The 13,101-nt window shown below is 38.6% G+C and overlaps 1 protein-coding gene across 1 annotated transcript in view; it reads right to left on the minus strand.

The window, feature by feature from the left end:
* Window positions 1-743: 743 nt before the first annotated feature.
* The window catches only part of vstm2a (V-set and transmembrane domain containing 2A), a 30,723-nt gene continuing 18,365 nt past the window's right edge, over window positions 744-13,101 (minus strand). Inside the window, exons 3-5 of the mRNA XM_030770184.1 lie at window positions 7,925-7,975; window positions 7,370-7,706; window positions 744-820 (exon numbers count right to left, since the gene is read on the minus strand). Coding sequence (XP_030626044.1) covers window positions 744-820; window positions 7,370-7,706; window positions 7,925-7,975 — 465 coding nt within the window. The remainder of the gene's footprint in view (window positions 821-7,369; window positions 7,707-7,924; window positions 7,976-13,101) is intronic.

Below are 13,101 nucleotides of genomic sequence, written 5' to 3' on the forward strand. Positions count from 1 at the left end.
CATAAAGAAGAAAATAAAGGGAGGGGTAAACAGAAAAGGAGCTCACATTTATTATGCCAAAAATGTACAACCCCCACATCCACCCCCCCAAAAAAGCTAGCCTATTAGCATCAACAACCATCAATGCTAATTAAAACACCATAGAATAATCAAATAATTAAGCAGAATTCAATTAGCAAACTTTGTCACAATATGTAACTGAGCCTTACGTATGTAATTTTCTCTATTTTTGTCTTTTTTTCTCTATTTTCCACTCTCAGAGGCTGTTCTGTGCACTCATTTTCCCCATGTAAACAGAGTAAATGTAAGCTGTACAGCGTTCACTGGGTTTCAGCTCAAATGAGTAGATATATATGTATATATGTATATATATATTTTTTATATTACACAAATATAGACTCTCCAGAGAAATGGCACATTAAATGCTCTTCAGAAACAAAAGAAAAAAAAAATACATATGCATCAGTGAAATTTATCCCAGAAGTCTTTATCCTTGTCCATTGGTGTTTTGTACTGTTGGAATGAATGTCTTTTAGAACAGTTTGTATCCTCAAAAGATTTTGCGGAACAGGGAAAAGACAAGGTACTTGTTGTGTTGTTGGCAATTTGAATACATTGGGTGTAGGATAGTGATCGATAAAAAGGGACAGTTGTGCAGTCCGCTCCATGGAAATATGGAAATAGCAGGCAATTTTCTCTTGGCTTTAAGAAGGGAATGGTGATGTCGGAGAAAAAGTCATATACTATAGCAATGCACCCCTCACAAAGCCACAAGTGAGAAGAAAGATAGCAAGTCCCTGGGGTGTGGCTATCCTTGTACCTGTGGAAGAAGTTGTAGAACATTTTTCTCTTATTTTGCAGCAACAACACAGAATTATATTATGCACCGTGTTTATTTCTGAGATAAGTGATTTTTCAAGTTTGTTATGGATGAAGAATTTCTAATTGAAATGCAAGATAAAACAGGACAACTTACAATCCTGGCCTGGGAAACAAGACTTAAAATATAAAGTCCTTCATGGCATTTATAAAGCAAATGATTAACTAACTAATCAAACTGAAAATATCCAGCATAAAATATCCAAAAGATTTTGTATCTTAGTCAAGTAAGAACTGAAGATTTGTTGTTGTGGAGAATGTGAGGTGATTATATAAACGTTCATATTTTAGCCTTTTTTCTGTATGTGAGAAATGTGAGAAACTATGATAAAAACTATGATAAACATGCATTATTAATGCATTCCCCTTGTGGTGTTGAATAATACAAAACTCCCCCTCTCTCCCACACACACACACACACACACACACACACACACACAAACAAACAAACAAGCATGCAGAAAAAAAGAGAAATAAATGAAACTCTCATTCTTCCAAATGTAAAACTCTGCGGGCCTCACTCCAAAAACACCCACAGAATTTGATAATGTAAGCAGCCCCATACATTTGAGCAGATGCAAACTGTTCCTTTCACTTCTCGTGAAAAAGGGCTTTACAGGGACAGCTCTCAGCACCCTAAACACACCTAGCAGCAGCCTCCTCTCAATGCATTTTCCAAGCACAGAAAACAGCCCATACCATCTAACAGTCGTGATACTGAAAGACCCTCTCTACGTATGGTGCACAGACAACCTTTTTACATTCCTGATGAAGCAATGCTGTCCAGTAGGTGTAGGAGTAGCAATTCTTAGCTATAGGGTGTGTGTGTGTGTGTGTGCGCATATGTGTGTTATTTTGCATAAACATTTAGACATGTTACTGAATTTGGGAATTTGATCTGTATCACATTTTGTTGTTCCAAAAAAAGTCTTTGGAAGGAGGGATCTCTTGACTAAATGATTACAAATTTATGCCCTGAAATCTATACATAACTTAATGGCTTATGCATGATTCAGCAAACATCATTTAAGGGGCTCAACACACATTGACCCTGCTGATTGTTTTGTTTGTTGTTTCTTATTTATTTGTTCATTTAATTATTTGTTTGTTTGTTTGCTGACCAAAACTACTGGAAGACTGGAGTTAGATGAGACACAAGGTCAAGAGAAACATCAAAGAACATCAGAGCCAGCAACATGTTGGATGTCTACACCCAGTGCAGAAGAGAGGAGAGGAAGAACGGGGAAAGGGTTTAAACTGGGTTGTATACTCTTCAAACCAAGGCAACATTCACAGGAAATCGAATATGAAATATTCACTCAATCACAGTGACATTTACTGTGGGTTTTTTTTCCTTCTTTTTTTCTTAATTTTTTTTTCTTTATTTTGCACCAGACTAAGCATACCAGTCTTCTAAGAGGTGAATTGTATTGGGAGAGAGAGAACGAGAGAGAGAGAGAGAGAGAGAGAGAGAGAGAGAGAGAGAGAGAGAGATGGAGGCTTCTGACCCTCTGTTCCCCGCTGCCAGATTTCATTTGGCCTGCGGTGATCAAGTGAACAGGAGCCACCACAGAGGAGAAGTAATCATGGCAGGCCAGGGCATAATCTTCCTCCTCCTCCTCCTCATCCTCCTCCTGCCGAGAATAATTAATCACTCCTACAGGTTCCCCCTTTTCATTCGACTCTCTCGGAGTGGAAATGCACTTTGGACTTGCTGATGAAGCTTCGCCGCTATAAATTTATACCCATACCAAAACCAATTAGCAATCAGGCAGACATAAGCCACATCATGATGTTAGAATGTATAATTAGGTAATGAAGTCGTTAATTAGTAACAAGGTTGAGTTGAGAAAAGTTTTGCCTCAGAATTTTCTCCATAGGTGCTCTGGCTAAAATAATGAGGGGAAAGTATTTTGGGAAACATATTTACACCCTCACAGTTACCATGTAATCCACTGATGGTAACTCTTTGTTAGTAAACCTAGATAGCTGATAGACAGATGATATTAGAATTTCACTTATAAGACTAAAATGTATCTTGTAAATGAATATCAATGCATTTAGGTGTAAGTATATGAATCTTAATGAAAGGTGACAATGTACCAACTATGGTAAGGGCATATGTAAGAAGTACAAGCCACATGTGAAACTACAGCATCATCATCCTTGAAAAACAGTTTGATATATTCATTCAGTTGATAGGAAATTTATTCTTCTTAGTCACTGAATTCCATATTTTTTTTAAAATCTGTCACTTTGGCATACCTGGCTTGCAGCCTGGTGTTACGACATTAGCTTGTTTGTGTGGTGCCATTAATATATGCTTATTGCTGGCTAAGATGAGTAAGACAAAATGGGTAGGAAGTGAAAGCCAAGTTTTACTTCTTCACTTCAGGGACAAAGCAAACTCATTGTCATTTCTCCTCAGCTTCTCTGTCACAGTCACATCCCTTCTGTTCTGCCTGGTGTCTGTGTCCGTGGAAGACAGCTGCCTTTCTTGGTATCACCGTAGCCAAAAAGTAAAGCTGGGAAGTGGCACATTTGGGAAACTCTCCTGAGACATTCCAACATTATACAATGTCTAGCCTCTGTATAAATAAGGATATTCCAACTTTTTAATTTTTTTCTCTCTTCTCCCTGTTGGAATGGAAGAAGCTCAGGCCTCTTTTTGTTTTCTGTTGTAGCGGCCTCTGATCATTTTCTTCAAAACTAGGTTACAGTACAGGTATACAATACCTGTTCCACGCCTAGGCTGAGAGGACACATTTTTATAAAATGAAACTCAACTCTTTTCAACTCTTAAAATTAAACCATCACTGCCTTTTACAGAAATAATTTAAACTTATTCAACCTGATGATAACTTCACACTGCAACTTTTGCTGTGGTCATAATTAAGAACTGCGAATTCTTTTTTTTTCTCCACAATTAATGACCACTTAATTTACAAAGTGACAAAGTGAATCTCTGAAATTAAAGTTTTACATTAGACTGATAACTCAGTCTTATTTTGAGACAAGCAATAAGAACACTATCTGAGAGCTGTCAATCAATTCCTCTATGATAAGTCACATTTAACTTAAGCTCACTTTTAATGAGCTGGATAGACATCTGTCAGTCTGTAAAAATACAACTTACTGTTTGACTTGTTTAAAAATGTAACAAAAAATAGACAAATCACAAGAGGATGCATTTGGCAACATATGTTGGATTCGACACTGGTCACCCCCTCCCTCTCTCTCTCTTTCTCTTCTCTCCCTGTCGGATGGACAGTGGCAGAGAGTGCCGTGCAGCAGCGGGAAGCATCTGGTTCTTTCTCCCAGTGGGAATGGAGTGGATATCAGATGCCCTGTTGATTCTAGGTCATTCAGGCCTGTTGGAGTAATGTTCTTGCCTCACTGTTTACCGTTCTGGCATGCCTGAATGCTTTCCCAGAAAGACACTCTAAAGCAGTCATTGTCCATCCCAACTCACTATGCAATTCAGCTTGCACTTCAGGTACACGTGAAGATCAATGCCCTAAAGTAATCCCAAACTCCTTGAGCAAAGTGGATATGGATCATAATATTTTCTAAAAATCATGTTTGGTAGTTATTCAGCGTAACCTAGTAGTTACTATGCAGTGTGCAGTCTTGCAAATTTGTAGAAGTGTAAAAATTTGTAACTAGACAGAGGTTAAAATGCATATGTGCAGAGATTATGGAAATGTAAAGATTTTAATGGCTGCGTGAGACACAATGAGACCCAGAGTGTTCACAGCATTTAAAATGTTAATTATGAAATGAAGCAATTTGTCTCCTGAGCTGAGTTACTCACAGCAATGATGTCTTTTTTTTCATTTATCATTTATCATATTATCATTTATTTTCATTTATCTGCATCTTATGTAACAGTACCCAGTCCTGATGGATAGCCCTAAAGTAAACATACATTATTTAAAATATGTTAGGCTCCTCACACCAGCATGGTTCGATATGAAAGGGTAAACAGTTGTTACTGCTTTGGTTGACATGGGACAGAGCTCTGTACTTAAACAATAGTTTGGAAACTTGAATGATGTAACATAGTCTTTACACAACAAAAGAGGTAAACGATTAGAATGGTACAGAATTATTTCCACAATTATTCTATTCTATTCTATTCTTTTCTCTCTCTTTTTTTTTAATTTCACTAATACTGAGTTTAAATCTTTATGTTACTAGGAGTGGAGGCTTCTCTAAGACTACAGGTGAAACAGTGCACAAAAAAAAAAAAAAAAAGAAAAAAATTTAGTTATGTGTACTGTGGCAGGGGAAGACTTATTAATATTCATAAAAGAAGCGCTAACCTGTTTGGGCGATACAACGTTCAGGTAACGGTTTTTTTTTTTTATGAACATTAATGAGTCTTCCCCTGCCAAACTACCTTTTGAAAATTCGCTGCCGGTAATGCCAGATCTGTGCTGTAACATTTTACAGCGCAAAAAATGCACAGTGTATTCACTCAGAGAAGGAGTGTTAGCCTGTAATTCTAATAATGTTATTAAAGTACTGTACTGTGTTGTTCTGCAAAGATCCAATGTAGCCTAAGCACGACATTCACTACTGTTTATGCACTTTGCTGTTTATCAGCAAGCATGTACAGTTCACTTCAGGATTGAAAACCACCAAAATCGTTTTAGGTTCGTCCATGTAGCGCTCTTCTTTCAACACTTTTACGGTTTAATTTTTAAAAATATAATTAGAATGAATAGGTTCAGCATTTTTCCTGAGCCACCATATTTCCAGAATTTTCTAGTTTACTAGATAGGGTGCCGCAGATTGGGAGGTTGTAGCAAATCGGGCAGCTACATTCATAATTAGGAGATATTTTCTCGTAATTCCGATATCTTTTCTCGTAATTAGGAGCTCCTGATCTCGTAATTGTGAGATCTTTTCTCGTAATTATGAGCTCTTTTCTCATGAGATTATGAGATAAGGTGCCTTATTTTATTTTTTTTTCTTTTGTGAATGCAATGCGCTTCCATAGATATTTTTGCCCATTACCCATCTCCCCCCTGTAAACGGACTCTTGTGACAATAAGTCCTTCCCCTGAAGCAGAGGTTACCTAATGTAATAGGCTACTGCACGCTCTGGATTTCAATATTGTCACAAAACTCTCCAACCAATCATTGCCTTCGTTAACCAGTCATCATTTTCACTTGTTCAATCACTCATTGAATTGACCTTGAGAGTGGTGACTGAAGAGAGCTGTGGTAACTTCATAAAGAGCAAGAAACACAACACAACATACACAATGTGTTTAACCTACATTTTGTAGGCTATATAGTTTTCTTCCGGTTTAGTTGAAGAAATCTTGTTTAGGATTATTTTTTATCTATCTGCACATTTTTTTTAAACTTAATTTGGTCTGGAAAAGCTAGTGCAAGCTAAGAAGCTTATCGTTAGCTTGCTAGCAGTTCCACCACCAGCAAGCCTAGCCAGCTAGTCAGTTAAGCTACCTTTTGCTAGCTAATTGCGAGCTAGCTTGCTTCAGTGCATTTTTGCAAGATGGATCCTTGTGAAGTTTGTATGTCTTTGTCAGTGATTTGTCTAACAACAGTATGTCTAACAACTTTTAAAAAAGAAGGATTATGTTTTTTTTCCTTCTTTTCATAACATTGTCTTCTGTCTTGTCCTGCACTCACCAAATAAATTGGCCACCAGCTGCCACTGGCTACTACCAGCCATGAAGGGCTTATGCTTCCATTACATGTCCACAGTCTGCTTAATTTCCTCAGAAAATGATTATGGAATTTATGGGGACTTCCTGTAAATGTACATTTTGTACCTAATTCAATCCAGCATAGTCATTTCAGTTCAGGGACGAGCATGTCATCTGGTGTAGATGAAGATCATCCATGCTGAAAGTGCTGTTGGACATAACATGTTCTCTTCAGATCTGAGTGACCACGAATAGCATTTAGACATGGTGGATTTTTTTTTAATTGTGCGTTGTTTAAAAGCATAAGTGTTGGCATCTGGCATTTGTTATGCAAACTCCAGTCTTTCACATTCATTTTTGTGTACTCTCTCTCCCTCTGTGGTTAAAGATATGCAATTCTACACCAACCTCCTTCTTTTAATCATTTGCACGGGTTATTACAGAGCCTACTTAAGGCCAGTCAGCATTAACTGGAATGCTTTGCCCCATGTTGAGCTGCAGTTGCACATTCTGCCAGCACTGAGAGCTTTGAATTTATCAGTGTTTTACATTGGTTAGGCTGCACAGCTGTCAGCACAAAATGGGTGACACAATACATCCAAAGGCAGGTCGAGAGACAGAAACCAAGCCTGACAAGTTCTTTAAAGGTTTTCAGACCCAGTGCATGAGACTGACAAACATGCGCACACACACACACACACACACACACCTCTACACATACCTCTACACAACCTCCCGAAGCATTGTTACTCTGTACTCATGTGTAATGTCTGTGACTTGTGGATTTGATCTAAGTGATAGTCTCTTACCTGACCCTGCATTGTGTTTTACTGTTTTGGATTGTGACGTCTTGGAGGTAGAGGAGGACTGGATTTGCTGGTCTGAACTCATGCCATTTTCCGGAGCTGCGGCTGAACTCATCTTGCGGGGTTTCTTGTCCGTGAGGTGCAATGGGGATGATTTTTTGATGGCTCGGTTTCGGGGTCGGACGCTTGCGTTCACTTTCAGGTAAGCCTGGACCTTGTACTCGCGAAGCTCGCCATAATTGGCGTCGGTCACCCTGCACTCGTAAAGGCCCTCGTCACTCTTGGACACCCTGGATATCTGAAGTTTGTGAGAGATGTCGTTCCCTTGGACTTTAACTGTCTGTGGAGGGATAGGAAGAAATGCAGTTAGTGACTGACGGCCTTTGAAGATTTTTTAGCTTCAAACGTTTCACAAAAATATAGGTTGTAAAAATGTTTCTAAATTTTTGTCAACATTTTCAGGGGCAATGCTATAAATACTTCTTGTAGCGCACATAACTTGAAGTTAGACGTAGCCAGAGCCAAGCCACTCAAAATATATTAACATCAAATACTTACACTAATTTTCATTCCTTCATCATCCGGGTCAATCTCTGGGATGGTGTCTGACTAAAAGAGAAAAGAAATAATTATAAACATGAGAGACTGCGGCAGGGGCAGAGTTCAGGGGAAGGGGCATCTTTAGCTAGCAGAAGTACTACCCAATGCAGAGGAAAGATTTGTAACTGTTGTATATTCCTTGGTAGCCTTGTCTTCAAACACCAAATGTGAGGCTATATGCCATCACTATTTGGAGACATTTCAGATGCTCTGCAGGTTGTTTGTTTAGTGAAAAGCGTTGAGAAATGCCATTTAATTTCATCTTGGGAACATTTTGAGAGAACAATTTTATGTATTGGAATAGTTACAGGAACAGATGGTATGTCTGTCCACCATTTTCAAATCTCTGAGAAGTAAATAATTCTGAGTACTCAGAAAATATCTCTCTGGAAGACCACGCCCATATAAATGAAAAAAGAAAAAAAAAAAAAACAATGACAACAACAACAACAACAAAACTGTCATGCTGAAGAGAGGTAATGTTTGTTCTAAACCCAGGCCCAGTAATGGTCTTCCTTTGTGGAAATAGGAGGCTAAATTGGTTTTTAATTGGATGACTAAAAACACGTTAAGCTCTTGGTAAACACAATCAACCCTAGAATAATTAAAGTCTGCTTCGTTCTGGAACTTTCTAAATGCATCATTATAGTTACCTCCCCTAAGATAATCTTGCTGTTTACTAAAATGGCACAACACAGACACCAACAATGGAAAAAAAGAAAGAAGCAAACAAAGAATTGCACTGACTCATCTAACCAACCCATCCACAAAGAGAGTTTCAATGAAATGTTGTCCTTACAAGTTTATATGACATATTGGATGATAGCCAGATAGTCATGGTTAATATTTGGAACTCAAATCAAAAAGGTGATCTTACATATAGTTGGTAATGGTGTTTTAAAATCATTTCAGTAGTCAGAAAGTCTAAAAATCAGAGAATAGAGAGAGTTGCCGACAGGGGCAAAATGCCCCCCCCCCCCCCCCCCCCCCCCCAAGATGTAGTTGTGTGACCTTTTTTATTCTCGTAAGTGACCTGACTATCCATCAGTGACTAAAGCAGTTACATTGGTTTCTTCCTTTTTATTTTAGAAAATGAACTGTCAAAGTTAGAGAAATCACCTAAACTGACTTCTTCTGTAAAAGTCAAGACCAACCATGCGCACATCTGATGGACTGAGGGAAAAAAAGCAAGCCATCATGACTTGTGCTGTCAGAAAACCTATGAGGAAACATTTTCATGCCAGGCCTCACTACGAAGTTACACACAGCACAACTTTCATTTCGAGATACAACCGACTTTGACCAGTGTTAAACCACGCTGGTATACACTCTTTATTTGATCTTTTTAGAATCAAATACTGATTTTACCTATTTAGCAGCTTTGCAGTTTGCACATTGTTTTTATAAACACATTCAAGAATGCTGTCTATGTTCCTTGCTTCAAACCTATCAGAGATAAGTCGTTAACAAAGAGCACATTACAACAACACTGAGGTAAATTTCCCCCACCCCATCAAACTGGAGCATAGAGGAACGTCTCATTTCATCTTGGTCTCACTAAAAGCCTCTTTTCAGATGTCTGGGGTAGCTTATGTCTATACAGGAGGCAGAATTTATCACCATGCTGCGTTCTACAAAATGGTCACTGTTTCACTAAAATAGCTTCCAAAAACAATTAACATAATTGTGATGTAATGAATTTCCAATTTCAGTCCTTAGTCTTGACATGCATTAATGATTTTGGCTGACTCTGACCTGCCTCTGGTCATTGTTGTATCCCCCCACTTTGGTGCTCGGTCAGTTTGACTGTTATATTAAAATCAAGTTAGATGTGTTGTACACACCTGAGAAATATTGTAGATTCTGAAGAGTGTATAATATTTATGACGACACCACATAACCTACAGGCATAAAAACTTTTACATTTCCGTTTTAATACAAATTATGCAGCAGAGACAAAGGTGTGAGGGCTTGTTTATTGTATTTTTTCTCAGGGAGAAAGGCAGCACCTCAAAACCCCTCAAATACTGAATTCAGTATTTTTAATTTATTTATTTATTCATTTATTTATTTCTGTTGATGGGAGTTTGAACTTGTTCACTTGTGTTGCAGTCGTACCACAGAAAAACAAGCACCAGAGCGAAGTCATGGGATGTATAACCAGCTATAACCACAATAAAGTAAGAGCCCTTGAATCCTGCCAGTTACAATGTGAGTGAAATTTTGTTTTGGGTCTGTAAAATTGTTGTTGATGTGCTTGTCACTGAAAGGCAAACTATAAATGAAACCATAGGTTGAACATTTTTTGGGGCTTTTACAACTGGTCACATGATCAGGGCCATTTCCTGCTTGCATCCCTGATAGAAGGTGTCTGCATCAGAGTCCTATAAGGGCATGTAAAATTAAACATGTTACAGTACAGATACAACTATCATATTTGGTACATATAGTTTTTAAAGGGTTTGTTATTGATATATTAATAAGATTGTTCTGCCACACTTACATCATGCTCACAGGAGATGTCAACATGTCAACGGTCACAACTCTGACCAGTGGGATATGACAGTGGCCCACTGTGAATCTACAATTGGCTGTGGATAATCCTCTGAGTGTGCATAAGCTGTGAGTGTGTTTGTGCTGTGAGTGTGTTTGTTCTGTGAGTATATGTGCTGTGAGTGTGTATGTGCTGTGAGTGTATGTGTATGTAGTGAGTGTCTATGGGTACTGTGAGTGTGTATGTATCTTGGGTGTGTGGGTTTGTAGGTGATGTGGTTGTGTATGGGCTGTGCATACTTAACATGTTCTCATTCCTAACACCTCAAATACAGCAGCTTTGTCAGTGGGCTTATGCTTCAAACTGTGACGCTTTAGGTACCCCTCTCGTGCCAGTTTTGCACGTGCAGGGCTGTTCAACAGATATCAATGGCGCAATTTTAGTATTTCCATGGCAGAGATACCAAGGCTGTGGAGTCACTACACAAAACCTTTGACTCCGACTCCTCAGTTTATGGTAGCACTGACTCCGACTCTCACTTCGACTCCACTAACCCAAATTTGCTTCCAACGCTACAGCACTGCTTTTTTATAAATAAATGTCAAATATTATAAGTAAATATCATAAAGCATATTATAAAGCAGTGCTGTGGAGTCAGTACACAAAACCTTCAACTCTAAAATTTGTGGTACCACTGACTCCAGTAACCCAACTTTGCTTCCAACTCCGGCTCCACAGCCCTGGGAGATTCTACAATTATCGAAATCTTGGGGGCCACAGTGCTAACCACTGTGCAGCATGCCCATTCTAGCCTTTTCAAAATCCCCCTCCTGGTTTTAGGTCAGACTTTGATTTATGAGTCCACTGGGCCTCTGTTAAAGTCTCAGTTGCATTGGTGGTTCAGTGGTAGAATTCTCTCTCTCTCTTTCTCTCTCTCTCTCTCTAATTATATATATATATATATATATATATATATATATATATATATATATATATATGTAGGTGCTGTACTGACAATATTTACAATGCGAAAGGTCCTGAGACTGTTATATAAAAATTCAGACAAAACTGCCAGAAGAAAAGAGACAAGAGAATATCCAGAAATATGTAGAAGCACAACCTTTTTTCACTATTCTCTCCATTTAGAGTTCATTTAGAACTCCTGTCTGTACTACTGAGCTGCGGCACTGGGTAATTTCAATGATCCTAATTTTAATCTTTAGCTCCTTTATAATAAAAAAAAAAATCCTTCGCACTGACACACTGTCATTTCTCAAGCGGACGGAAATCGATTTCTTGTAAAATGTATCCTGCAATTATTTTGCATAATTCATGGGCCTTTTGAGGTCCCTGATATTAAATTAATGTCAGGGGAAAAGAATGGCATCACTTATATTGAAATATAGACATACCTCAGTTGAATGGCCAGGGTTATGCGACATATTTCATTATGATAAAGCTATGGCCTCTGCATACCTTCCGCTGACTCTGAAATGTATAAATGAATCAGTATCCCTGTTTTTTGAAGGATATTGCGTTTTTATAGTCAAAACAAAATGTGCTTCAGACACTAGTTTAGCACAGGCACAGATGCATTCCGCCTGCTTACATCCAGACTGGGAACCAATCCCAAATTATCTCCCCAATCCCCTTCTGCTTGGTGCTTCTAGCAGATTCAGTAGGACTGGATTTGTCTAACATCACGCATCAAGCCAAACAGAGACCAATATGGGGTTACTAATGAAACTTAAAACATTACAAGACCAGAATGATGAAACCTGTTCAGTGCCTTTTAATCTCGTCTGGGTTAACACTAGAAGCGCCGCGCCGGTTTGACCTACTTATACCTAGAAGCGCCGAGTGCCGGTCATTTGACCGCTGTGACTACCTACTAGGAGCGCCGTGCTAGTTTTACCTACTTAAAGCGCGGCTAGGCGGTCAAATGACCGCCGAGTCATTAGACAAGGACACTGTTACTGACACATAATGATCGCTAGATGGCGCTTCTTGCACGAAGCAAATAGTTTGCTTACAAGATCAACTCGCGTTCGGCCAATGTATCATTCATTTCAGTGTTAGCAGTCGGTTATTATTTCATTACAACGTTTGTTGTCCAGCCCTTCCATCATTCAACATAATGTTTTGATTATTTATTTGATGGCAACCGTGTTTTCAAAGGTATAAATTCCGAGGAAGTCTTGATCAAATTCGACTGAGAAAACCATCTGAACAAGACTAGTTCAGGCAACTTTTTCATAGTATTTGTTTTTTAACATTTAATCTTCTACCTTGGAGAATTAGTTTATTATACGGGATGTCACACACGTTGCGAGTTAGACTGCGGTTGGTCTGTAAATGCGTAGCCCGACTGTATCAACATTCAGTTGTCGACTGACAATGATCACGTCGTTGTCCCTAGTGATTAATTTATTGTAAGGGCACGGTCCAGGTAGTGCAAAAATCAGAGACAATTGTGATTGTAAGTTAACTGTTGTAGGGAGCGATTACAGATTTGAACATTCTAATTGTTGGGCGACATGTCGGGTGACGGAGTAAGCTATAAACTGGACTCTATACTTACTCAATAGAACAACCTATCGGAATGACAAGACAAGCAGTAATTGGGTGAGAATTACAATGC

The sequence above is a fragment of the Chanos chanos genome, chromosome 3, assembly GCF_902362185.1.
Source record: "Chanos chanos chromosome 3, fChaCha1.1, whole genome shotgun sequence".
Taxonomy (NCBI): Eukaryota; Metazoa; Chordata; class Actinopteri; order Gonorynchiformes; family Chanidae; genus Chanos; species Chanos chanos.